The sequence below is a fragment of the Naegleria fowleri genome (assembly GCF_008403515.1).
Source record: "Naegleria fowleri strain ATCC 30894 chromosome Unknown tig34, whole genome shotgun sequence".
Taxonomy (NCBI): domain Eukaryota; phylum Heterolobosea; class Eutetramitea; order Acrasida; family Naegleriidae; genus Naegleria; species Naegleria fowleri.
In genome coordinates, this window is record NW_025407966.1 from 610,153 (window position 1) to 635,935 (window position 25,783).

The 25,783-nt window shown below is 38.1% G+C and overlaps 17 protein-coding genes across 17 annotated transcripts; 7 read left to right on the forward strand and 10 right to left on the reverse strand.

Moving 5' to 3' along the window:
- Positions 1 to 221: 221 nt before the first annotated feature.
- On the forward strand, positions 222 to 764 carry FDP41_003615 (uncharacterized protein; the record flags this gene model as incomplete). Its single annotated transcript, XM_044706939.1, has 1 exon — positions 222 to 764. The coding sequence occupies one exon, from the start codon at positions 222 to 224 to the stop codon at positions 762 to 764; it is 543 nt and encodes a 180-aa protein (XP_044562336.1).
- Positions 765 to 1,232: 468 nt separating this feature from the next.
- FDP41_003616 (uncharacterized protein) lies at positions 1,233 to 2,987 on the forward strand (the record flags this gene model as incomplete). Its single annotated transcript, XM_044706940.1, has 1 exon — positions 1,233 to 2,987. The coding sequence occupies one exon, from the start codon at positions 1,233 to 1,235 to the stop codon at positions 2,985 to 2,987; it is 1,755 nt and encodes a 584-aa protein (XP_044562337.1).
- Positions 2,988 to 3,157: 170 nt separating this feature from the next.
- FDP41_003617 (uncharacterized protein) lies at positions 3,158 to 5,203 on the reverse strand (the record flags this gene model as incomplete). Its single annotated transcript, XM_044706941.1, has 4 exons — positions 3,158 to 4,019; positions 4,174 to 4,314; positions 4,540 to 4,831; positions 4,963 to 5,203. 4 exons carry the CDS (start codon positions 5,201 to 5,203, stop codon positions 3,158 to 3,160), a joined length of 1,536 nt encoding a protein of 511 aa, XP_044562338.1.
- Positions 5,204 to 5,384: 181 nt separating this feature from the next.
- FDP41_003618 (uncharacterized protein) lies at positions 5,385 to 6,660 on the reverse strand (the record flags this gene model as incomplete). The annotated part of the gene is made up of 2 exons (XM_044706942.1): positions 5,385 to 5,446; positions 5,619 to 6,660. The coding sequence occupies 2 exons, from the start codon at positions 6,658 to 6,660 to the stop codon at positions 5,385 to 5,387; spliced, it is 1,104 nt and encodes a 367-aa protein (XP_044562339.1).
- Positions 6,661 to 7,107: 447 nt separating this feature from the next.
- Positions 7,108 to 7,932, forward strand: FDP41_003619 (uncharacterized protein; the record flags this gene model as incomplete). Its single annotated transcript, XM_044706943.1, has 1 exon — positions 7,108 to 7,932. The coding sequence occupies one exon, from the start codon at positions 7,108 to 7,110 to the stop codon at positions 7,930 to 7,932; it is 825 nt and encodes a 274-aa protein (XP_044562340.1).
- Positions 7,933 to 8,083: 151 nt separating this feature from the next.
- On the forward strand, positions 8,084 to 9,049 carry FDP41_003620 (uncharacterized protein; the record flags this gene model as incomplete). The annotated part of the gene is made up of 1 exon (XM_044706945.1): positions 8,084 to 9,049. One exon carries the CDS (start codon positions 8,084 to 8,086, stop codon positions 9,047 to 9,049), a length of 966 nt encoding a protein of 321 aa, XP_044562341.1.
- A 26-nt stretch (positions 9,050 to 9,075) lies between these two features.
- On the forward strand, positions 9,076 to 11,832 carry FDP41_003621 (uncharacterized protein; the record flags this gene model as incomplete). Its single annotated transcript, XM_044706946.1, has 1 exon — positions 9,076 to 11,832. One exon carries the CDS (start codon positions 9,076 to 9,078, stop codon positions 11,830 to 11,832), a length of 2,757 nt encoding a protein of 918 aa, XP_044562342.1.
- Positions 11,833 to 12,080: 248 nt separating this feature from the next.
- On the forward strand, positions 12,081 to 12,983 carry FDP41_003622 (uncharacterized protein; the record flags this gene model as incomplete). Its single annotated transcript, XM_044706947.1, has 1 exon — positions 12,081 to 12,983. One exon carries the CDS (start codon positions 12,081 to 12,083, stop codon positions 12,981 to 12,983), a length of 903 nt encoding a protein of 300 aa, XP_044562343.1.
- A 419-nt stretch (positions 12,984 to 13,402) lies between these two features.
- Positions 13,403 to 14,554, forward strand: FDP41_003623 (uncharacterized protein; the record flags this gene model as incomplete). Its single annotated transcript, XM_044706948.1, has 1 exon — positions 13,403 to 14,554. One exon carries the CDS (start codon positions 13,403 to 13,405, stop codon positions 14,552 to 14,554), a length of 1,152 nt encoding a protein of 383 aa, XP_044562344.1.
- A 216-nt stretch (positions 14,555 to 14,770) lies between these two features.
- On the reverse strand, positions 14,771 to 15,789 carry FDP41_003624 (Peroxin 22 (Pex22), putative; the record flags this gene model as incomplete). The annotated part of the gene is made up of 2 exons (XM_044706949.1): positions 14,771 to 15,482; positions 15,746 to 15,789. The coding sequence occupies 2 exons, from the start codon at positions 15,787 to 15,789 to the stop codon at positions 14,771 to 14,773; spliced, it is 756 nt and encodes a 251-aa protein (XP_044562345.1).
- Positions 15,790 to 16,095: 306 nt separating this feature from the next.
- Positions 16,096 to 16,839, reverse strand: FDP41_003625 (uncharacterized protein; the record flags this gene model as incomplete). Its single annotated transcript, XM_044706950.1, has 1 exon — positions 16,096 to 16,839. The coding sequence occupies one exon, from the start codon at positions 16,837 to 16,839 to the stop codon at positions 16,096 to 16,098; it is 744 nt and encodes a 247-aa protein (XP_044562346.1).
- A 521-nt stretch (positions 16,840 to 17,360) lies between these two features.
- FDP41_003626 (uncharacterized protein) lies at positions 17,361 to 18,032 on the reverse strand (the record flags this gene model as incomplete). Its single annotated transcript, XM_044706951.1, has 1 exon — positions 17,361 to 18,032. One exon carries the CDS (start codon positions 18,030 to 18,032, stop codon positions 17,361 to 17,363), a length of 672 nt encoding a protein of 223 aa, XP_044562347.1.
- A 258-nt stretch (positions 18,033 to 18,290) lies between these two features.
- On the reverse strand, positions 18,291 to 19,538 carry FDP41_003627 (uncharacterized protein; the record flags this gene model as incomplete). Its single annotated transcript, XM_044706952.1, has 1 exon — positions 18,291 to 19,538. One exon carries the CDS (start codon positions 19,536 to 19,538, stop codon positions 18,291 to 18,293), a length of 1,248 nt encoding a protein of 415 aa, XP_044562348.1.
- Positions 19,539 to 19,777: 239 nt separating this feature from the next.
- Positions 19,778 to 20,599, reverse strand: FDP41_003628 (uncharacterized protein; the record flags this gene model as incomplete). Its single annotated transcript, XM_044706953.1, has 1 exon — positions 19,778 to 20,599. The coding sequence occupies one exon, from the start codon at positions 20,597 to 20,599 to the stop codon at positions 19,778 to 19,780; it is 822 nt and encodes a 273-aa protein (XP_044562349.1).
- An 855-nt stretch (positions 20,600 to 21,454) lies between these two features.
- Positions 21,455 to 22,315, reverse strand: FDP41_003629 (uncharacterized protein; the record flags this gene model as incomplete). The annotated part of the gene is made up of 1 exon (XM_044706954.1): positions 21,455 to 22,315. The coding sequence occupies one exon, from the start codon at positions 22,313 to 22,315 to the stop codon at positions 21,455 to 21,457; it is 861 nt and encodes a 286-aa protein (XP_044562350.1).
- Positions 22,316 to 23,382: 1,067 nt separating this feature from the next.
- On the reverse strand, positions 23,383 to 24,228 carry FDP41_003630 (uncharacterized protein; the record flags this gene model as incomplete). Its single annotated transcript, XM_044706956.1, has 1 exon — positions 23,383 to 24,228. The coding sequence occupies one exon, from the start codon at positions 24,226 to 24,228 to the stop codon at positions 23,383 to 23,385; it is 846 nt and encodes a 281-aa protein (XP_044562351.1).
- Positions 24,229 to 24,858: 630 nt separating this feature from the next.
- FDP41_003631 (uncharacterized protein) lies at positions 24,859 to 25,650 on the reverse strand (the record flags this gene model as incomplete). The annotated part of the gene is made up of 1 exon (XM_044706957.1): positions 24,859 to 25,650. One exon carries the CDS (start codon positions 25,648 to 25,650, stop codon positions 24,859 to 24,861), a length of 792 nt encoding a protein of 263 aa, XP_044562352.1.
- Between the last annotated feature and the right edge of the window lie 133 nt (positions 25,651 to 25,783).

Genomic DNA, 25,783 nt, shown 5'->3' on the forward strand with positions numbered 1-25,783 from the left:
ACTCTCTTTACTTGGATGAACCTCGATATAAATTATTATTATTATTCAGTTTAAGTGTCATTCCCGATTTGGGATTCATCACAACGGTGCGTGTGTTGCAGAATGAAACGTTTGGTCATACCAACAACTGATCTAACCGATGATGAAATTACAGTAAATTCCAACCGTTACATCTTTAGAAAATTTTTTTAAAAAAAACAAACTCACCACTCTCACCCTTAATGTTTTCGTCGCCTCTCTCAACTCGAAGTTTGTCACGAGGTGCCAGTCATGAACCAAGCCGAACGGGCAGCACTCGGAAATTATTCAGAAAGAATGGAGAGTTGTTCGGAGTTGCTCATCCTATTCATGCTACCAAACCTGCCCGAGACGATCGATACTTTCCCGAATCGACCTACGATTCGACCTTTATAACGCCCATCACGGCCGAGCAATTGCACTCGGGACGAAGACCACATTCAGCTTCGGGGTGCAGCACTTCTACGAGGAGGACTCACTCCGTTCCGAAACCACTCGTTCCCTATAAAGTAAATGCCCCTCGAAATTTGCTGCCGGTTCGATTTCCTAATGAAACGGTCAATCAAAGATATCAACGAAATGCATCACAATTTTCCTTAAAAGATGGATCCAATTCGGAGAGAACTCGATTCCGTACGACGAATCAAGTCACTTATATCGATAACCAGGGATTTCCTGTTGGATTTGATAATAAGGGAATTTTAGCAGAGAAGACCAAGTGGTTCCATCGTCGGCAAAATGATTAAGCGAGAGTCTTGTTTCAAACAAACACACCAATGATGATGACTACAATGATGAAGACAATTATCTCTCATCATGTCAACACATGATCACACACAAGTTCATCCACACTAAGAACACAACTAGATTTGTAATTTATTATTAAATTTTATTCCACACATCTCTTTCATGTTCTGTCCTCATGATCATCATCTCTCTTCAACGACCATCATCATCATCATGGTGAGCAGCAGCAACAAGACATGTTCTCGAAGGTTTCAAATCCATCATAATTATTAAAAAAAGAATCGCCACAAGGAGTTGAAGTTCGTTATCACTTTAAAAAAAATTTACAACTTTACGCGGGGAGAATTTCAAGCCAAAAGTCTCATTCACGAGAATTTCTTGAAAGTATTCATATTGAATATTTATTATTATTGGATTATAAGGGAAACAACTGAAAACTCTCAGTTTGGTAAGGAACATTACACAAGATGAGTACCATCCCCTCTGAAACAACTTGTTCCTCCTCTCAAAAACAATACGTTAATGGAGATGATGATCTCCTCATTATTGATAATATCAAGAAGGAAGTCGTAAAGCTTCCCGAAGATACCACCCAAGAAAATAAGGAAAATCATCCTCAACACGCAACAGAAGATGAATGGCCTCGTATCGATGATGATGAGAATGGAAGTCGAGTGCTTATTGTACGAAGAAGTTCAACATCAGCATCTCCCATCACACCCTCTGATTCCGATGGAGAGACTTCGGGAGATGTTAAGTCAACTTCATCTCCTCTCCAACTCCATACGCTGCAATTGAGTTCAACCTTGACTACGAGGTCCTCTCACGAGAGTTTGAGTGCAGGAGTGTTGACTATTGGACATCATGGTCATGGCACGGTTCATTCTCCAAATAGTCATCACCAGAGTCATGATTTTTCATCGCGTTCTCAACAAATGACTTCCTTCTCTTCGTCGTCGAATCAAAGAAAGAGAAATTTGCCACATCATTCGAACGGTTGTAGTGGAAGCCTTTCATGCATCAAAGATGACTCTGTGATCATGTACAAAATATTTTCTTTTCTCAGATATAAGGATTTAATTAGGGCAAGCAACGTGTCGTCGTTTTGGAGGAAAATATTGCGAGATGCATCCCTTAATATTTGTTCAACAGACACTCAAGTTCGAAACTCCATGTTGAAACATGAATATATTGATTTATATGAAAGAGAGTGCAGGAGATTGTGGCCCCATAATTGTGACATAACGAGGTATCCGAAACTATTTCCTTCCAACACAAATCCAAACAATACTTCTACTCAAGAACAATCTGTGCCGATCATTGTTGGACCATCAGAAGAAGACGATGATAGCATTCAAAACAGGCCTTCCATTCTTGAACTGGATGTTGGAGGTTATCGAGCCATGCTTCTCGACGACAATTCAGAAAATGAACTCTTCCCTATCGTCTTTTTGACGTTTGCCAAGATGAGTCGCAAGAAGTATTTGAATATTGACTCGTGTTCACAGGATGCAGTAACTCGTTCAGATATCATGGACATTGGAACTGTTGAAATTAAGCTTAACAAGAAATTAGCTTCAAAGGCTGCAGAAAACTTTCGATGCTTATGTACAGGAGAAAAAGGTCTTTCCTCACGATCCATCCCTCTCACTTTCAAAGGTTCAACCATTCATAAAGCGGTCCAAGCTACCTTGATTCAAGGTGGAGATATAGAATACTCAGGTTCATGTGGTTGGTGGAAATGTCACAACTATTTGGGAAATCAATTGTCATCGCCGTCCGCAAGCGAACCATGCATTTTCAAAGAAGGAGAAGGAAATGAATCAATATTCGGTAAAGTGTTTGAGGAACTTTCTGCACAATCGAACATTCATCATGCAGGATCTGTCTCTCTAGTCAATGTGAACAGTGATTTAGAGAATTCAAGGACGTACGGGTCGCAATTCATGATATGTGTGAACCGATGTAAAGAACAAGATGGAAAGAACATTGTCATTGGAGATGTTACAAATGGACTGGACATCATTCGGAGAGTGGAATCGGAAACTCTATCTTCGTCACAACATTTAGACCCTGCAGAACAATTTGTAGTATTCATCAAAGAATGTGGACAATTCGGTTACACCGGTCCAAATTTTGAGGAAAGTGTGAAAGAACAATTTCGGCAAAAAAAACAATCCGTTTTAGAGCCAGTCAAATCGCGAACATGCACGATCCTTTAAGGCAATAAAAATTGCAAAACCCAAAATATCATCATGATTTGTCTTCCCACTTGAGTCATGCATAGATCAGGTTAACGAGTCATGACACCATGCATCTGTGATTCATTGTTTGATTCTTGAAGAATGGAAGTTGAATGTTATGCTTGTTTAAAAAATTGTGGTTGGATTTATTACTTTTCAATGGACATGGTCTTTACATTGCACCATTCCAACATTCCCTCAGGTCCACACTCTCGTCCGTATCCACTCTCTTTGACACCTCCAAATGGAAGATCTGGACTCGATCTTACAATTCCATTCACAAATGCTAGGCCACATTCTAATTTTTCAGCATATTTCATTCCCTTCTTCCAATCCCTCGAGTACACACTTCCACCAAGTCCATAAATGCTATCGTTTGCCAAACTCACGGCATGATCTGCATTCTCGGCAGCAATGACTACAAAAACTGGGCCAAAAAGTTCATTTTGGAAAGCAAAATTGTCTGGTGTGACACCACTCAACACAGTTGGTGCGTAGAACCATCCTTCCTTGTCCTTCAATTTGAATCCTCCAGTCAACACTTTAGCTCCTTGTTGTTTGCAGAGTTGAACTTGTTCATCCAACTTGTCTCTAAGATCCTTTCTTGCCATTGGTCCGACTTCAACACCGTTCTCAAGAGGATTTCCCACAACAAGTTTGTTCACTCTCTCGACAAGCATCTTTTCGAATTGGGGCAAAACATCCTTCTCAACAATAAATCTTTTAGCAGCAATACATGTTTGTCCACAATTGTTAATTCTTGATGTGACAGCATTTTTGACAGCAAGTTCCAAATCGGCATCTTTGAGAACAATAAAAGCATCAGCACCACCCAATTCCAAAACATGTTTTTTAAGGTTTGCTGCTGCTTGTGTGGCAATAATTTTACCCACTTGTGTGCTTCCAGTGAAAGCAACTCCACGGACTTTTGGATGAGCAATCGCAGTACTCACTTGTTCATTCTCAAGAAAAACATTTTGATAGATTTTTCTCAATTCTTTTGGTGCATTACTGTTGTGAGTGAGTGGAATAAAAGGACAATGATAGTCATCATAATTATCACAGTTAATGTGACATGGTGATGCAGAAGTAAGAATTCATCAATTCAATTATTTGAAAGATATATCAATTAGTTATGGAAAAAAATTTTTCGATTCATACGTACCCCTTATCAAGAGCTTCTGCGAAAAGATGATTAATAGATTCTGCACATTGAGGAACTTGATGATTGTGACGAATTAGAACGGTATTACCAGCAAGCATTGCAGGAATGCAAAATCGAATCACTTGCCAATATGGGAAATTACTAATTGTGTTTGTGAACCGAACAATGTTTTGGTCGTCAAATTAAAGGTGGATCATATCATAAAAAAGGAAAATTCCAAAATATTTCACCAGATAAATTTGTTCATCATCATAAAATGGTTGCAAAAAATTTCAACCAATTCATCAGTCAGTCAATGAATAAATAATAACAACAATAATAATCATAGAAAATAAGAAGTCGAACGTTTCACACATGGACACTTACAATGGTGCACATTGCAAAATTGGTCCCAATGGTTGATAAACCACCTTGCTGATGTGCTTTTCATTCTCTGTAACAATTCTATCACGCATAATACTTTCGGCATTCTTTGCATAATATCGAATGAGCAGCACACACTTCTCGGCCTCAGCAATTCCTTGTGCGAGTGGTTTACCCATATCCAAAGCCATCAATTTTGCCAATTCATTCTTTTTAGAATCAAAAAGTTCAGCGAGAGGATTCATGACGGATTCGCAACGCCATCTGATGAGGTCTGAGAGTTCCTTTGGATTGACTAGGAGATCAAGTATTGCGGAATTATTATTATCATAAATGGATGATGAAAATATTTGCGATGATTGATTCCAAATGAAGATGTTCCGAATTCATTTCCGTCATGATACACATATAATAATAATTACCTACCACCATACAATTGTGGGTTCCAAGCCTCAAATGATTTCCAACTTGCTTGAATCGTCTCTTCCAATTGTTCATTACTCAAACTTGTAAACTTCTTCTCGGATTCCTTTCCGGTTGTTGGATTGATTGAAACGTAATGATTTCTAACAACAAACGAAGATGATGATGGAATCGTCAAACTTGATGTTGGTGGACTCTTCTTCAACACTTGACGAACGGATTTTGTGGATGCGGATTTGAACATTTTTTTTCAAATTTTTTTTTCAAATTTTGTTTTTTCAAACATTGAAGAGTGCGTTGACAGGTTGTTTTAATTTCATGTTGATAGATTTAGATCGAAACATCAACAATTGATAACAGATGAAAGGATCGATCATACATCTTTTCCATTCTTCAATGTCCAAAAGAGTGCGAATCAACTTGATTTAATAGTTATCAATGTAGCGATCTCTTGCATCAGCTCTTGCCAACCATCCCTTCAAGAATACTGTTTGTGAGGTAAGGTGATTCGAATTCACACATTTCACACAATTACGAGATGGATTTTGAATTTCATGATTCAATTTTCACATGTTCACAAATTTTCACACATTTCACAATTCAACCATCATCCACAATAGAATGATCAAATGTCACAATTCCCACTCGCATTCACTTACCTCTATTCTTACAAGTTGGACATCCCCATCTCTTATAATCAGCCCTATGTTTCTCATTCAAAGCACGAGCAAATTGTTTAGCATTTTGTCCATGATATCCACCCAATTCATTAATATATTGCTTTGATCTTCCAGTTCCAGAATTCACTGCAATATCTGCGCACACGTAAAAAGCAGGCATTGGTAATTGATTGCAACCTCCTGGTCCAAAATAGATTTGAGTATACAATTGAGCTGCACATTGCTTGTACACGACTTGATTCCTATCATAGGCATATTTACAGAAATCAGCAGGATGACCCTTAAATCCACCCAACAATGGAGCAAAAATTCCATTTCGATTATTCCAACATTCAGCAGGTATGACTCCCATACAGGTGTATCCAATTTTACCTTGGAATGAATTTCCAGAATCAAAGGCCCAGTTTTGACATTTACCTTCGGATCCAAAGATTTGAGCCAATGCTTCCTCTGCCTTCTTGGTATTATCCATGTTAGAATTTGTTGATGAAGGAGGTTTTGTTGGTTGTGAATTGGCACATGACATTTTCAAAAATTTGGCAGAAACCCATTGTCCACTACCAACACGAGCCCATTTGGATCCATCGGCAGCGTTGGCCACTTGATAGACAGTGACCTGAGTTTCAGGACCCAAAGTTTTCACAATAGAGGCACTTGGTGATGGTGAAGAACGAACGTTGAGAGCTCCTTGGACATTGGTACATCTTGTTTCAGGCCACATGGCATCTGACAAGGGTTCAATGTTTGATGATTCTTCTACTGAATTTTCGAAAAAGGAGTTTTCTTCAGAGTTTTCCATTTCATCTTCATTCATGTTTAACAAGGAATCTGCCAACTCATCAAAGACATCGAATGATTTGGTAGGTTGTTGTTGAGTTCGTTGAGATCCATATTCGGAAGCGCTGGAACGACGATCTTGAATGAGTTGACGAAGTTCAGCGACGGTTAGAGCGTGAGTGGTGGTGAAGAGAGCGAGGAGAAGAGCAGAGAACAGAAGGATGATGATGGTGTTGGGCTTCATCCTCGTTGATGGTGGTCGCGTTTTTTTTGATGAAGTTGGTTAAAATATTTGATTATCGTAATTGAACTTTGACAGGTGAGAAATAAGGCTGATTTTAATCAATGAATTCATACACTTGAACCATTGTAATGACTCATTCACTGAGTTGAAAGAAGGTCAACAAAAGCCAAACAATCACCGTCGCATGTTCAGGATCAATATTTCGTCTGAATATTCACAGTGAAATTTTATTCAATGATTTCCTTTATTGGTTTGTTCAAACAAGAATCGAAAAAATAATTTCCAAACATGAATCTCCTCCTTCGTAATCATCACCACCAACCTCTTTTCGAATTTACATTGTACTCCTTTCCTCCCTCGACTTGTTCATGGAGAGTCCGAGCGGCGTTGTTTCATCATTTGCCAATATTAAGCCGATGGGTTCGGATCAAAGAGCATGATCCTTCCATGATGATGAATAATCATAATAATAATAATAACATTTCAGACCAATCGAATTTAAATTCAATTGATCAACATCAATTGTATCAAAAGTTTAAAAAGAATCATTTGGTTCATGTGGATTTATTTGCAAAAGCCAATGAAGAAAGTTCATATTCAACGATTAATCCCATGAAACAAGTACCTTCCTTGTTGATTCAACCGATTCATGAACATGAGGAGGAGGAGGGTGCCAGCCAATACATGCCAAGCAATGCAATGACACTCACTCAATCTCTCCCTATTGTTGAGTTTTTAGATCATCTTGTACAATTAATTCATGAGAAAACTTCAAAGATGGAAGAAAGTCAAGCCTCATCAAATGTACAAATGTGCTCTCTCAAGAATCCTTGTATGAATAATAATTATTTAATTCCCAAACATGATCTATTTCTTGAATTTAAAACGAGACAATTAAGTGAAATTATTAACGCAGGAATTCAACCCATGCAAAATATTCAATTATTAAGAATGCTTCCAAAAGAGCTTCGTGGTGAACAAAACAAAAAGTGGATTGGAGAGTGGCATCGAAAAGGCCTTCGACATATTGAATTTCTTCTGAAAGAGCAATACGAGTCCATTCATATCGTGAAAGAGTTAGTGAACTCTGGAACAACTTTATATTCGATAAGAGAGTATGGAAAGTTGACATTGGCAGATTTGTGTTTGGTTCCAAGCGTGGAGGCATCTATTGAGCGAACGGACATTCATGTGGAAGAGGAGTTCCCATTCTCGTTTGCCATTTACAATTCTCTGAAAAATTTGGATGTTTTTACCCAAACAAGAAGTTAACCAGTTTCTTTTTGTTTGACACACAAAATTGCAGCAAGAAAAATGGTGATATATTCATATTATTGACCGTATTAATGTCGATACAAATTTATACTCCATAATCATCGTTGTAACAATTTCATTTCCTTTTTTTTCAAATTAAACAAAAAAAATGTTCACTGTATTTGAAGATGAAGAAAACCACGATGAAAGTCATTACCATCAGGAAGATGCCGGAAATAATCTTTTGACGGACTCGGAACAACAGACAACACGTAGTGGAGCACCGCTAGGCACAACTTTAAATTCCCGATCGAATTCTTCGAAGGTTTTCAGTTCATCAGATGCCGATCGTACCGAAAATCTTCCTCCTTCTGTGATGCAAGCACTCAATCAAAGACGATTATTCCAACAGCAACAACAACAACAAATACAAGGAAGTGGTACAAGTAGTGGTAGTAGTGGCGGAAGCACTGGAAGACCAACAAGAACCTTCGGAGCAGTTTTGTCTTCTCAATCGGCCGATGAAGAATTAAATAGCAACAACACTCTCTCTTCGGAATCCATTCAACAACAACAACAACATGGCAATGATGAGGAAGAAGAGGATCATCAAACAAATCCTTTTGATAAATATTGGAATATTCAGTTACCTCAAAAGCCTTCGTCGAGTGCTGCAACGAATACAAGCAGCCTGTTCAATAATTCATCATTAACAAGCTCGAGTCATCCACACGCAAATTATCGGCCGAAGAGTCTCGCTTCTTCTTCATCTACCTCCAACAACCAAGATCACAATACAACACGTGTAAGCTCAATGAATAGCAACGCAAATAGTGGAGAAGAAAATCAAACTTTAAAAGTATTACAATCTCCGATGGCTTCGCAATTGCTCAGCCCTTCAATTCGAAAAGCTATTTCTAGTATTTATAATGAAAATAATGAGTCATCATTTTCTGGTTCGTCATCTTCATCGTCAGCCAAGGACAAAGTTTCATCATCGAACCATCAAAATGTAAATAATACATTTCACACCATTCCTTCCGAAGGAAATTTTTCAGAAACCAATGAAAACAATTTTATACATCATGTACATAGTACATTTGGCACTAGAAAGAGAAAAAAGTCAAATTGGTAAGTGTTGTGCGATCATTTGTATATCTGATGATTCGATTTGCTAATTTGTATTTTTGCTACCATCATCATGTATCGAACATTTTTGAAAATGTATTAATTTGTACCACCACACCCTTAGCCAAGAGTTTATTCACTGTATTTGACGATTCTGAAGCAAATGTAGGCTCTTCATCAACAGAAAATCAAGCAACATCTGCTACTTTTAATGAAGAAGGATATGCCAATGAGAAGGAAAAGTATTTATTTGGTGACGATACTGAGGACGAAGAAATTATTAACGAGAAAATACCTCCTACACAACAACAATATTTATCATCATCAACATCACCATCAACTAGGCCAGACAAATTTGTTTCACCCCTTAAAAAACGAAAAATGACAACATCCCTAAATGCTACACTTGAGAATGGTTCTCAAACAACGGTTATGACGAATCAAGACCGAGAAGTAACCAATCAAGATCACCTTGATACCAGCCACTCTTCCCTCAACATCTCTCCACCCCCAGTGGCTTTTGGATCTGAAAATGACCATGCTGAAAATATTTTATTCAGTGACCACGTGAATGATGCGGAAGAAAAACCCGCGTCACCACACCTTCTCGAAGCTGGACTTTATACAGGTAGATCTAGAGATAGAAAAAGTAGAGTTCAAAATGCATACTTGGAGAGTAATCCAATGCAATTGTCACCGATAAAACACTCTGTGGAAAGAAATCAAGATTTTGCCTCCAGTCGCATCTCACAATCTCCACTTTTGAAATATACAATACCGTCACGTGGAGCCGACATGAACTTGAGCTCTTTTGATGTCACTAACACTTCTGCTCTCAATATCAGTATTAGGGAGCGTGACGAAATTATTGATCAATTGAACAATGAATCTGAAAATGATCGAAAGAAGATTAGAGAAATGAAAGTAATTGTAGACAAATTGGAGAGAGAGAATTCACATTTACGAAACCAAACCGAGCTTTACAAGAAACAATATGAGGAATTACTCAATGTGGCGGAACTCGAATCACACAACAAGAATGAAGAAATTACAAAATTACATGAGAAAGTTTCAGAACAACACAAAACCATCCAAGAATTGCAACAAACTATAAGCTCCCAAAAAGACTTGATGCTTGCCGAAATTGAAGGAAAACTCTTGGAAATTGATAAAACAGTAGAAGCATTTAAGAGTGAAATTGTTCAGAAAGACTTGCAAATCGATAATCTTGAGCGTCAAAATATGACATTACAAAAGCAAATTGAGGAGATGCAAAAATCAAGATCTGAAGCAATTCAAAAATCTCAGTCACAACAGGTCGAGTACGATATGTTATCACAAAAACACGAGACTCTTGTTTTCAAAATTTCCCAACAAGATAAAAAGCTTGAAGAGCTCAATACATTGGAAACTGAAATTAAGAACTTGCGTAACGAGATTGCACAACGAAATGACGAAAAGAGAAGAATTCGTGAATTAGAAACTGAACTCCAAAAAGCCCAATTATCTTTAGAGTCTCAAGAATTACTCAAAGAGAAAATTCGAGATTTGGAATCACAATTAATGGCTATTGAAACTTTAAATGTACAAAATGAGAAATTGAATACAAAAACTCTCGAATTGGAGTCGCTTCTCAAGAGGTGGGAACAAACTTTTGTCGACTGTACTCCAGCAGATGTTGATTACAAACTCAAAACATTTAATTCCAAGTGCTCGCGGCTGGAGGAACGCATTCAGGACTTGCTTACCGAAAAGAATGACTTATCGCAACATGTCCAACGATTAACAAATGAAATCACATTCCGAGAGAGCGAAATTACACAATTAAGGAGCGAAAATTCAATTATGCAAGATAAATTAACGAATGCTGAAGTGAAGTTATTCGGAGCGAAAAAGCAATTAGAAAGTGCCACCAAATTTGCACATATCAACGACAAGGAGGAGGCATTCTCTACAGAAGACGACAAGAATTCGTATTACCTGCAACGAATTACTTCTCTCGAACAAATTATTGAAGAAAAAGATTCCATTATAAAGACATTGACAGACAAAATGGAATCTCTACAGCTCACTGTTACCGACAAGCAAACCTCATTGGAAACTCTAGAAAAAGAATTTGATCGTGTCAACACCAAACACAATGAGTACAAACAAAAATCAGAGGATCTTCAGCAGCAAGTAGAAAAGTTGCAAAAGCTCCGTGATGAAATGGAACATGAGATTGCTCTTTACGAACAAAAACTAGGTCGTGGAGAGTATAATAAGGAAAAGATCAAAATTCTTCACATGAAAATCAATCCAGAAACTGAGGCAAAGAAATCTAGCTCCAATGATGTGGAAAGACTTAAAACTGAGAACAAACTCTTGCATGATGAATTAGAGACACTGAGACAACAATTAGAACGTTCAGGAGGCGCCACTATCAACGAACAGGAAATCATCAAGCTCAAAGAAGAGAACGCTGATGCACAACGTCGAATTACCAAACTTAAAGAAGTTTTCCAAAAGAAAATTAACGAATTTAGAAAATCTGTCTATTTACTTTTCGGATTTAGAGTGGACGTGATGGAGACCAATCGATTCAGATTAAGCAGCATGTATGCAGAATCACCAGAAGATTATCTTCTTTTTGAGAGTGACGGAAATGCCATGAAATTACTCTCCTCAGAATTTGCATGCTCCATCGATGAGAAAATTATGAAATATCTTTCACAATTTCGATCCATTCCAGGATTTTTGAGCTCTCTCACTCTCGATTTATTTAACAAACAAACTGTATTTACCCAATAATAATATCTAGAATTTCCAACAATATTCCCAACCTTTTTCGAAAGACTGAATTCCACCTATTCACACTAAGCAATATACAAAATTCTCTTTTGCTCATTCAATTTTACTGAGACTTTAATGTCGACATCATTTCGGTTATATATTTTGCAAAGAAGACCTGCTAATTGGATCCTCAGAATTTAAATCAATGAAATTGACGTCAATTGAGGTTCTCAAGATTCATGACACGTTCAATCAATCAAAAAAAAATGAAACGAGCCAAACAAATCAACGAACTCAATCAGAAAGAACTTGCTCTCGGATATACCAACACTCCCTCTTCGTGGCATCAACAAGAAAAAAACAAAACAGCTTATATTTATGTCGGAGGTTTGGATTATCGACTCACCGAAGGAGATTTACTTTCTGTATTTTCTCAATATGGAGAAATTGTGGATATTGATTTGGTTCGAGATGAAAATGAATTAACGAGTAAAGGATTTTGTTTTATTGCCTATGAAGATATCCGATCAACAATATTGGCTATTGATAATTTGAATGGAATTGAGTTGGGGAGTAGAATTATTTGTGTGGATCATGCTCCGAATTATTACAAGAAAATTGTGGAGGATCCTGCTGACGAGAATAAAAAAGACTCACAACATGGACGAAATTCAAGATATCAGAGAGAACAAAAAGAGCAACTCAAACCGAAATTGTTTGAAAATATGGAAAAGGATGGAATTATTTACAAGAGGCCGCTTCAGAGTTTGGGAACCATCTCAACCACAATGGAACAGAGACAAAGCATGGATTGGACTATTGATCATGATGCCATGAAGAAACGTGATCCAAATTGGACTCACAAGTATCTCATGCAAACGTTATATGAGGAAAATCCTAATTATCAATCTGAGGAGGAAAAGGAAGAAGAGGATATTAAAAAATCAGAACTTTCAACACCACCCGGTAGAACGCAAGAGGAAGCAGCTGGTACTTCGAGTGGTGGTGACAAAACCCTTAAAGAAAAGCAAAAACTTAGTAAGGAAGAAAAACGACAACGCAAAGAAGAAAAGAAACGAAAAAAAGAAGAAAAGAAGGAACAAAAAGAGTTAAAGAAAATGAAGCGAATGCAGGAGGAAATGTTTGGTGGATTAGATGCAGATATCTAATAGATCATTTGAATGACCTATGTCAATTCGAAACGACAGCAAGGAAAGATTATAATTCTGGAAGAAAAACATGGTCAATTTCAATACCATTCGATTTATTGCTCTGGAAGTTGTGTTGACATTCTGAAAAATAATGTGGATGTATTTGTGGACTCCACTGTAGATCCGAAAGTCCGAGAACATGAAACTTTCCATATCCGGAAAAACTCGTATTTTGGAATCACTTCAACAAAACTCAAATGGAATTCATTCTTCACTTCTAGATCTGATTTAGATTTTCACCATTCTGATCCATCATCCTCTCTTGTTGTTCCATTCCACACAAGGTTTTTACAAAATTTAACCTCCACACACCCTCGATTCGAAGACAAAACAAAATTTCCAACACTTTTCATCTCCTTCGAATCATCACCAACGCCATGAAAAGAACCACCACTCGACTCGTCCAACAATGGTGCCATTCTCGCAATAGCACTGCTTGCTTTCATCCAAACAATCGTGCTGCAGCCATGATGTTTAGTTCGAATGCTATGAATCAGGTCATTGGTGATTTGTATGACAAAGGCAACAAGAATGTGAATACTTCTTCTACTACGAGTGGTTCCTCCTCTCAACAAAAGGACCAACAATTTAACCCTTCCAAGATAGATTTGTCATCGCCTGATAAATCTGCAACTGCAATTCGAAAAGATAAGGAAACTGAGAGTTCCTTCTTTGACACATCCAATCCAATTCCAAATGTGAATACCACGGAAAAGATGGCAAACAAGAATCCAATGGGATCCTACTCGCCTGGTTCGTATGTGGCTGGATCCAGCACTGCAGATATTCCAAGTCCCAATGTGGGTAAATCCATTGATAAAGATCCAAGTGGATTTTATGGATTCGACAATGAAATTAAGGGACAAGATTTATACACCACGAAAGAAGCTACTGACAAAGCTCTTGGAATTGATAAGGACAATCAGCAGGGATGGAAAGGTTCATCCAATAAGGATCAATGGAGTGAAACGAAAGATCAAGCCAAAAGTCAGTGGAAGGACACGAAGGAACAAGTTAAAGATCAGTGGAGTGACACAAAAGAAAAAGTCAAAGATCAATGGAATGACACGAAGGAACAAGTCAAGAAGAATGTCTCGACTTCCTCCGATAATTGGACTTCGGGCTATGACGATACTACCTTTGCAGCAGGATCTACTCCCTCCACTGGGGAAAGTCTTTTCAATAAGGCCAAGGATGTGAAGGATCAAGTGAAAGATGCTGCCTACGATGTAAAGGAAACCATTAAAGATAAGGCAAGCAATCTCTTTTCACAAGATATCAAGAATGAAGCCTCTGAAGCCAAAGAAAATCTCAAAGATAAGGCAGGCAATTTGTTCGAGTCAGGAAAGGACAAGTACTATGAAGCGAAAGGATATTCTGAGGCCTATTTGGATGAAGCACAGGAGAAGGTCAAGGACAAGGCAGAATCTGTCAAAGACACTGTCAAGAATATCAAGGACAAGGTTGTCAACAAGGTCTCTGAATGGAAGGATAATATTGTGGGTGGTAATCAACCTTCTCAACAATGAAAGAAATGAGGTTGCATGAAATCAACAACAATTGATATGACAATAAATACGACTACAATGTTCGGGTGTGGTGTTATTAACAAACACGTGATCCTATAGGATGTGATTAGAAATGATGGTGGAAGTGTCTGTGGAAAAATTGCTCTTGAATTAAAAATACTAATCACGAATGTTCTCACAGAAGACCATGGTAATAATTGCAAACATTACCATAAATTAAGCCTTTGTCAAATACTTCATCAGATCCAAAAAGTTTGAAAATTCCAAAATGTCGTGCTCATTCTTGGTGTTTTTGGCATTCTTTTGAACCATGCAAACGCCCTCATAGAATCGCTTCAATTCTCGTGTTGTCTCCTTGTCAACTTCAATGACAAGTTGTGGATTAATTTGACGTGAAAATGCAATTTTTCCTTTCACTGTTTCACAAAATAGAATTTTCACAGGGTTGAAAAATCCATACTTGCTCTCCAACAAATCTTGATAGTAATTTTGTTCCTCATCTGATGCGACTTGTACAATAATATAAACGTCACAATCATTGGCCAACTTTTTTAGATATTTCATACGCTCATCATTAGCATAATCATTCTCCGGCGTTGTGGTCGATGATGTAATTTCCATAATGTTTTCCTCTCGTTGAATTTTCGACGATGAATTATTTTCGTACAATTCTTGATCCAACAAGAAAGCCTTTGCATTGAGGCAGACTTTTCCAAATAACCCCGATGATTTACCAGCACTGCTCGATGAACCAAATCGATTCTGTTGTTGTTGCGTGGATTGTCCTGTATTTCGTTGTGAATCTTCAGATGGATCTTTTCTTTTGAAAATTACTAGCAAGAGAGGCAGTAGCCCAATAATCATCACGGCGTACCATAAAATATTCATGATTCTGGTAAATCGGGGATTCTTTTGAATATATTGATTGCTGTGGTGATGATGAATGAATAAAGAGTTTAAAACAAATAAACATATTGTTCATCAATATTTGTAAATAATAATGGAAATGATGATGCGAGTTGGATTTTTAAAATGTTCATTTTCCGATTAGGCAGACAGGCATGGTCATTCAAATTCAGGATCCATTTAAAAATCATCATCATCGATGATGGACATAAACACAAGCATACAAAATTGATAAAACCCGATGATGATGTTTCTTCAAGAAAATAAAAAAAGCACTCCACCTACTAGACTTTGCGAAGTGATGCCAAAATGTTTGGCCAATGAATCATGCAGAATTTTTTTTTAAAATTAAAATTATATAAAAAAATTCCAATTTAGAAGTGAAAGGTTGTTCAATAATCCCCACATTAGAGAAGCTACACATTTATTGGAAATTGTTCACAATATTTTAGTGAAACTCCCAAGTCCAGAAATCACAATCCAACTCTTTACATGGTAGTTCTGATCGAGATGATGTCAGCATTCGAGTCGTTGAAGAAACGAAAAACTTTTCCTCGATCAGAACTGTTTGTCCCTCAAATCGCCGTCATTCATTGAATACCACGACCGCACAATAGTATTGAAATCGCCATCGTTCACTCATTTCTATAACTGTACATATAGTGCAATGTGGATTTTTTGAGATGAATCTTCTTTTTGAGTTCCTTTCGTTCCTCTTCGATGGAAATTCTTCTTCTGTTATTGAGATTCATCAGTGGGGAGTATTCCTTGTCGTCATCACTCTGTGTGACCAAGATTTTATATTCACAACCCGACGAGTGGTGATCGACAAGAGAGTGCATTGTTTTTTTGGGTGTGGAAGAATTCTGTCTTGGTGCTGTTAAGGTTGCACTAGTGTGGTTCTTTATATTGAACAAAGGTTCGGATCGAAGTGGAGTTCGTTCTATGACGTCCTTCTTCAATAACATCTTTTTAATGGAGGAAAAGGAAACTTGCTGTTGTGGTTGTTCATAATTACTAAATTCATCTTGAAAGCTTTCAGCATTTGAAAGAGTTTCCTTTTGTTTTGAGGAGGAAACATGCAAATAGTAGTCATGATGATGAGAAGGTTTGCAACTCTCACAAGGATGTGAAGAAAAAGAAGAGGACATGTGGAACAAGCGTGATTGAGGCGGACAAGGTAATGAATGACTTCGACCATTTCTTGTGGAGGCCATGGTGGTTGTGAAACCATTAAATTCTTGATGAGATGGAAAGGAACGATTGATCATGGAGTGGTGGTCATGATGGTGGCTGTGAAGGAGATGATTTGCTTCTGATTCATTCATGGCCGGAATGTGAGAAGAGGTGACCATGTTCAGGGAAACACTTGCTCCCATTTTCTTCGGTTGAATATTAGGGAAGATATTAGGGAAGAGAGGAGTGCGAATTCAAACATTTCTGGAGGTCTCTCTAAGGTTGTGCTATACCCTGTAGTTAAAATAAGAAAAAACGTTCGGCATTTTGATTTCTCCTGAATTTCCATAATAGTTCCTATTAATCTGTGCTAACTATGTGAAGTTTTAGATCATTTTTAATTATTATTATTATAATACACTTATCCATATCCAGCTTGTCATTTCAATTTTGATTTTGGTTCTGAAAAAGAGTTTTGCAGACATAGAGATGGAAATACTTTTGAAGACGAAATGTCTCGAATAATTGATTAGTGACATGTATGTTATTTTCTTGTCATAGTATTTTACAGATTTTCTTGAAGTCTTTTGATCACATCATTTTGGAGAGGGGATACAAGAATGAACTCATCCCAACCATTGCCCCTTATGTTCCATGGAACTGAAGTTATTGTACAGTATTATACATTACACACACTTCTCGAATTCTTTGAGATGTTCATATATTACAACTTTAACTTGAATTTTGTTGAAAGATCAATGGAATCCTTGTTTTCATGTGAAAAAAAGTCAAGTCGACATGCAAGCATCCACGGCGTGTCATCTTCCACAACAGTCATGTCTTCATCCTCTTCGATTTGAGAGACCAATTGTCGAGTGGTTTCCAAAGGAGATTTGTTCCTTTGTGTTGTTGGAGAAGAAGGAAAGGAATGGATCTTTCTTGTGAATTGAAATTTACAAATGGGAGAAGAAGAAAAACTTTTCGACCTATGGACCTCTTGAGTGGGGGATAGGTGATCGTTACAGGTGTGTTTCGTCTTGGTTGAAACATCGACTCGAGAAACAGGAGGAGAGTGGATCCTCTTCGAATGGGAATGATTTTTCTTGGTTGTTGCATGTAGAGGTGCAAGATGTGGAATGTTGGAAGATGGAGAGAGTTTGGAAAAACAATTTTCATGATTGTAATGATGATGGAGATGGAGATGATGGTGCTGAACATTGCCACCACGTTGTGTCTGAGAGGTTGTTGGCCTGTGCAGGGAAAGGTCGATCACTCCATTGTGAGAAGAATTGTTTGCAGATGCTTCCATGATGTGTTGTGGGAAGGTTGGATGGGATGAAGGATGATGAAAATCACTCATGGCTGGCAAACGAGCCGTAGAAACACCTGAACCCATTTTCTTCTTCTTTTTGTGTATTTGTTTTCCTTTGAAATCGCTCTTTACTGCCCTTTACGATTCGCGAATTCAAAACGGATCGGGATATTTAGGAGATCTTTCTATCTTTGTTGCTTTGGAGCGTTTGATCTGTTCATGGAGATTTTAAAATGTGGTGGCCTTTAACCATGAATTACTGAATTACAGAAAGGGCAACACATGGTTATATAGAAGGTAAGCTGTCTCTTCATTTACGTCATGTTAAAGAATGAGAGATAATTACCAAAAGCCTTCTTTGGTCTTGTGTAAACACTGTATATAATACAAGGTCCTTCTCTTTGCGAGCAGTAACTTCTTTCTTGCTTGTCGTTCTTCTTCAATGGTTTTGATTTTTCCTGTTTCCATTATTGTTGCCGTGGCAGTCGTGTGGAAAGGAATAGGAGAGTCATTCGAGGGAGGTGGAGTGACAATAATTTTACATTCAGAATTTCCAAGACCTACAAACGGCGGCAGCCATGAAGTTGAAGAACTTGCACTTCTTCTTCTTGAATGGGATGAGTTTGGAGATGTCGCATCGAGAGGAGGAGGTAAATGGTGTGGAAATAATGCATCAAGACCTTTCAAAGGAGAGGATGATTTCGATCGGAGGGAGGAGGCCGCCCTTCTCAAATCATTGGACAACATCTTTTTGAGAGAGGAGAAGGAAACATTGAAATTGGTGGACTTTTCGTCGTCGGAAGTGATCGAGTCATCATCGTCCGAACTAGATAGGTCATCATCATTGTCCTTCAACTTTAGATAAGAGAAGAGAGAAGAACTGGAAGAAGAGGTGATGGATTCTGTGGTGAACAAAGAGCTGCTGGAAGATGAAGAGGTTGTTGCTGAGATGGAGAGAGAGGATTTACTTTGTGATTTTGAAGTGATGGTCGAGTGGTGGGATTGTTTGGCACGTGCAAGGGGTGTTCCTTTAAGGGATTTCAAAGGATGATTCTTCATGGACATGGGACGGACCAACGTAAGATCCTCTTCGCCGGATCTCGATGCATGTCCAAATCCTCTCGAGAGGGAGAGTGGATCCTTGTGTTTGGTTTTGGTTGTTGTTGTTGTTGTTGGATAAGGTAGAGAGTGATGTTTTCGTGGAGGTGGCTGTGGATTCTGATGGAACAACAACTTGTCTTCGAATTTCGGAAGAGAATGAATCGCTCGAGGATGGAGAGATCTTCGACGTTTTGTCTTGGTAGGAATGTTATGGAGAACAATAGCCGTTGGTGATGATGATGATGAAGTGAATGGTGATTTTGTATTGGAACATTTCTCACCCAATTCATGAGGTGAGGTTGAAAGAGATTTACAAGTGTTTGAAATGGGAGTTGAGAATGGTCGATGGGAGGAACATGTTTCACCTGAATAAGTGATGGAATGAGAATGGTGATGGGGAGAAAGATGGCCACGTCGTCGTTTTTGATCATATTCACGATGGATCGAGTGTTCATTCATGGCAGGAATTCGAGCAGATGCCGAAGACATGGATACGCTCGAACCCATTTTCTTGTATGTGCTACATCTGATGGTGATGAGCTGCGTGTGATTGGGAACAAGAGTGGGAGTAATGGACTCAGTATTTCTTAATTGAGACTTTAAGGAACCTTGACACAACCTTAATACGGAAAGAGGCAGAACTCAACCTTGGAGATTCCAGAGTTCAGTTCAATCTCTAATTCCAAAACACCATCTCTGTTTTGAGGAGACAAGCCCTCAAGGGATATTTACAGCTCTCCGTATATTGAGTTTTTCTTCGAGTCTCTGAGAATTCTCTTCTTTTCCTTTCTTTCCTCCTCCACATTGATTGAAAAAGGAGAGAGAATGGCTGGTTCAAAAGTCGGTTCAGTTATTTCAATTTGAACATCAGAAGATGACAATGTTGATGAAGATAGTTTTCCACCATGTCTTTTCTTTTCACAATGATCTTTGTGAGGATTTGGATGAAATTCTTCTTTTGGTGAAGGACAAGAACCTTCAGAAAGAGAACGACCCTTTTTGGATGTTTTACAATTTGAATGCGAGTCTTGTTCAAGAGAATTAGAACAATTTAACTTTCTGAAAGAGTTAATCTTGCAAAAGTATTCCTTGTTTGTTGAACAATTGTTTTTTCTTAATTCTGTTTGGATAAGAGCAGGTTTCTGATCCTTAAACAAGGACTTGGTGTTGTATAGATCTTTCACAGGTGTGGGAACATGAAGATGTTTCATTTCTTGTTGTTCGGGATGCAGTCGATTCGTGTGTGTCCTTCGTTCTAAACATATAGAGAGGACAGAAGTGGAGAATGGATGATGAGCATGATGCGAGCTGATGTTTTTTTCGATTGTATTCTTTGAGGGTGAATGATGATGACTCTGATGATCTTCCAAGTTGCAGCATTCATCCAAGTTTCTCTGCATGAAAACGTTCGGATGAATATTTGATGCCTGAAAGAAAGAATTTCCTTCTTTCACCCTTGACTCTCCTATACACAATGAAGGATGGGACAAACTTGAGCAATTCGATAAAGAAGTAAAGGTACTTGAGGAAGAAGAAGCTGCAGAGCCCATTTTTCGATATTGGATGTGGTTGTTTCGAGAGTTTTGGGAGAAACGGTCATTTTTGACTTTGGCTGCTTGACTAATAAGGACGGAAAGTTCTTTTCGAAAAGAAGTTCTTGAGTTTCAATTAAGGAAAATTTGATGGTGCTTTCGTTGGGTTGTAACTTAGGAGTTCATTTTGACTATTTTGAGTTTCAATAACCACGCACATTTACCTCTCCACTTCTGTTCCTTCAAAAAGACCTTGGGGGTGTCAATCTCGCAGAACCTGGTTAGGAGTTTGTAACAGTAATGATTAGATTTAAATATGAGAGAAATTGAACCAACGTAATGGGGTTGTAGATCACATGGTAGATCGTTCCCTTAGCATGGGAGAGGTACCGGGATCGATACCCGGCAACTCCAAATATTTTTGTTAGACGTCAGGCGACTGAAATTTTTTCCTTCACCCTCAGAACAATATCTACCTCTCGTTACTGTTTTGTAGTGAGCCCTCCACTCTTGACATCATGAATTATATAATTGGTAAGATTGGTTTTCTCATTGATAAAAGGAGTAATTTGCAGCCTAACTACGAAAAAAAGGTGTTTGGAGAGAAGTAGCTCAAAGTAACGGACATACATTTATTGGATCTGTCTATTGGTAATCTCTTGAATGAGGTCCATTTCAACAATATGTTACGAAGACTCCGGAATTGTTCGATCCGAACATTTCTTTCATTCAGGTTCTTCATTTTTACGTTTGAATTACATTGGATATTACATGTTCATAACAATCCATGCAGGCTTTCTTATTCCGCATTGGTGAGGTGTTTGAATGGCATTTGAGTGACCAATACAAGTCAATCATATCCTATATACCATGTTAAGTAAGGCCAACAGGTGGAGGAGGAGTCACCACAATGAAAAATTCTTCTCTTCGATCACTACTCGAGTTTTGTAATAAATACTTGAAAGAGAGTCTCTTGCTGAGAGAGTGCCCCGAAGAAGAATCACTTGTTTTGGGAGTGATATGTTTTGCCTTTCTCAATCGAAAACTGTCAATAACTTGTGAGATGAGTTGATCATTTTCGTCGTCGTCTTCTTCTTCTTGATGGACCCAATGGTTTTTCTGCTTTGGGAGTGATCTTGTTGTTTTGGGGTGTCCCTTCCTGACTTTTTTACTTGGTGCAATGTTGTCAATATTATTCTTTGAGAATGGATTGTGAACAAGAGAGGGTGAATTCTTTTTCGTTTTAATTGTGAAATGTTGTCGAATGTGGAAGGAGTATGAACGTTGTCTTTGGGGAGAATGATCATACCAATCGGATCGATTGGATTCCAGAGTCGACAAGTATGTGGAGGGAGAAGATTTTCTTTTAGTGATATACTTCAGGTGATTAAAGTTGTGAGAAGTTTGATGGTGGTGATTCTTTGGTTCTGAATCAGAATCACCATCGACAAACGAAGAGTGAATAAGCTGGTGTCGGTCTCTTTCAGGAGGGAACACTCTTTGTTGCAAGTAGGCAGAAAACGAACAAGTCTTGTGGCCATTCAAGAGAGGAATTCGTTTCCTCCCTCTCAGAAGAGAGGTGAAGCTATCATGATGATGGACGAGTGTGTTCCCAATGATTGAACTTTTGGCATCTGTATGAAGCAATAGGAATGGTTTGTTTGAACATTGCGAGTTGTCGCAAGTTTTCCTGTGTGTGGTGGTTAAGGAAATGGAGCTTACACAAGAACCCATTCACAAGAGGATGAGAAGCACACAACACAAGGAAAGTGTGAGTTGGACTGTTTGTGTTTTTTTGCACATGTGTTCCCGGTTCAACAAACACCCAAGCACCTATCCAATACAAGAAGTGATGCACCTCTTCTGGTATAAGGATGTGACGCGTTTTTGGTTTTTTGTTCGTTTGAACCAAAAATTCTCTGAAGTGAACTGCGGAACGCGATTACACCTTTTAAAGTATGACACTTCGCCGACATATTCGAAAGAATCCTCTTCTGTGATCCAACTAATTGTGTCTTTTCATAAACAACAAGAAAACCGAGAATTTGACAATGATGTGACAAGGGTGCCATTATCGAATGGAAATACCGAAATTTCTTGAATTCAGGTAAAGCGCCTTTATTGTCGGCTTTAACAAAAACCATAAGAGAATACAAATTATTGAACTGGGAATCAATGAACATTGAAATGATCATTTTTGGACAGGGTTCTGTATTTTGAACCAAATATTGAAAACATTCAAGTTTCCTTAAATAGACATCTCATCATCTTCGAGGGTAAAGGAACGAAAAAGAGATAAGTGCTGTTGGATGACGGGTTTGAATTTCCTTTTCTCCAATTTCTGAAATACTTTCAAAATGTTTTCCATGTTGTTGATGAAGAGCCAATGCATTCCAAGAACTGGACTACTTTAATTCCTTATTTGAAAATTGAAGCTAAAAACACAACATTTACTTTGCATTTGCTTGTTGCTTTTTCTTCTCGAACTAAATCAACAAACTGTCAAATTGTCTTACTCTTTACCTTACTGCTCAGAGGTCTCTCGAAAATATGAGTCCTATCCAAATACATCAAATAAGGAAGTGCCTTAAGAAGTTCAAATTCACAAAAGACTGTGTGAAAAGTTCGCATAAAAGATAATCTGTGCAAAGAGAAGGAAGATTTGTAAGAAACTGAAACAATCAAGTACAAACCCTTGACTTTTGGCAGCTGCATTAAAATTATTTGAAAGGCCTACTTTCTTGTTCCATCAAGTCTTTTACAGTCATGTAAATCGATTATTACCGATTATTACCGTTAATTTAAGGAAATAAAGGAGGAGTCACCACAATGAAAAATTCTTCTCTTCGATCACTACTCGAGTTTTGTAATAAATACTTGAAAGAGAGTCTCTTGTGGAGTGGGTGCGGAGAAAGATCGTTTGTTTTGGGAGTGATGTTTTTAGCCTTTCTCAATCGAAAACTGTCAATAAATTGTGAGATGAGTTGATCATTTTCGTCGTCTTCTTCTTGATGGCTCTTTTGATTGGGAACTGATCTTTTTGTTTGGGAGAGGAATTTTCTTTCATTATTATTATTTGGACCTCTTTGTTGAATGTCATATTTGGAGGATTGAGTGTGAACAAGAGAGGATGTATTCTTTTTCGTTTTAATGGTGAATGGTTGTTGTAGGAATGGGAATGAACGTTGTCTTTGGGGAGAATGAGTGTTCCAATCGAATCCATTCGAAGATTCAGGAGACCAAGAAAACGTTGAGGGAGAAGATTTTCTTTGAGTCATGTATTTCAGGTGATTGGAGGTATTGGGAGAGGGTGGACTGTGGTTGATTGGTTCTGAATCAGAATCACTGTCGACAACAGGAGAGTGAATGTCGTGATTGAATTGTTGCTCCTTTTCAGGGATCACTCTTTTTTGCAAGTACTCAGAAAACGAAGAGGTCTTGTGGACATTCGAGAGAGGGATTTGTTTCGTCCTTGATCCCGATCGTTGGACGAGAGTGTTCCCAAGGATTGAACTTTTGGCATCTGCCTGATGAAACATGGTTGGTTCGTTATACGGTTGCGAGTCCTGGCGAATTGCAATTCCATGATGAATTTTCCTGTTGGTTGTTAATAAGGGAGAGGAGAAGGAGCTTACACTGGAACCCATTCACAAGGATGAGGAACAACAAATGAAGCATGTAAGTTGGAATGTTTTTTTGTGTGTGTTTTAATTGTGCACATGTCCAATAAAAGAAGTGATGCACCTCTTCTGTCGTGGGATTTTGTTCGTTTGCACCAAAACATGTCTGAAAAGAATTTGGAGTAAAAGACAGAACAGGAGGAGTTCAGCCTCCTATTTTCTCGCCTATTCGGACCAATTTTATCAAAATGCCGAATATTTCAAGACCAATTTTTGGCAAGTTACAATTCGACACAAACGAAGAATTATGGTTGATTTCGACAGAGAGTTCTAAAATTTGAAATTGGAGCAGCAGAATTCACAGAGTATGAAAAACTTCAAAAACAATGGAAAGTGGGCTCTCAGAAATAATAGAGAAATGAATCAAGAAAAAAAGTAATCTTCAATGTTTTCAAACTCAAATTTTTTAGTTCAGGTGTTATATTATTACAGAACGACATCCATATTTAGAATCATTCACAAACTTCTACCAAAAGAAAATCATCAAGGATTATCCTGAAAGTATAGCATTCAAAATGATGGCTGGCATCCTAACCATCCTTTCAAGGACTAGTTTTTTACCTTTTTTTTCATTCAAATTCGAAGCGGTTCAAGTGGTTACGGAGGAGTCACCACAATGAAAAACTCTTCACACTGGCTATTCGACTTTTGTAATAAATACTTGAAAGATAATTCCTTATTGGGAGAGCATGAAGAAGAGGAGGAATCGTTTGTTTTGGATGTGATGAGTTTCATTTTTCGAAAACTGTCCATGACCTCTGAAATGGGTGGATCATCTTCGTCTTTTTGATTGACAATGTTGTTCTGCTTCTTTGGAAGTGATGATGTTTTCGTTTTGGAGTGATGCTTACAGACATTTTTAGGTGCGAAATTTTCATTCTTTGAGGATTGAGTTTTAACTGGACTGGATACATTCTTATTCGTTTGAGAGAATTGTTGTTGTGGTGGTGCGATGGAGTTTGAACGTTGTCTCTGGGGAGAATGGTTACGCCAGTCAGAACTTGTGGATTCTAGAGCAAGGTACGTTGAGGATGATTTGCTTTTAGTGCATATAGGTTTAAGGTGAGAAGGGTGGTGAGAGATGTGGTGAGAGATGTGGTTGTTTTGATCTGATTCAGACTCATCATCCACATTCAAGGAGTGAAGGTCGTCATAATGTTTGAGTTGTTGCGGATGCTTTTCAGGGGACACTCTTTTTTGTAAGAAAGCTGAGAAAGAAGTCGAAGATTCCTTGTTTTTGTTGGAGAGAGGTGTTTGTTTTGTCTGAGGAGTCGATCCAGTGTGGAGGCTGATGTTGGTATGTGGATCATTGTCGTTAAATTCACCAATTCCATGATGCGATTTCCCGTTGTTGTTGTTGATTAAGGAGGAGCTTGCACTTGATCCCATTCAAACTGCTGTTGCACCACACGACCACACGAGAGGTGAGTGTGTGTCTCGAACGTTTTTTTGTGAAACAAACGCGATATTCCACGCCCCTCCTTCATGAGATATCATTCTCCGGAGAGACTTATTTGAAAAG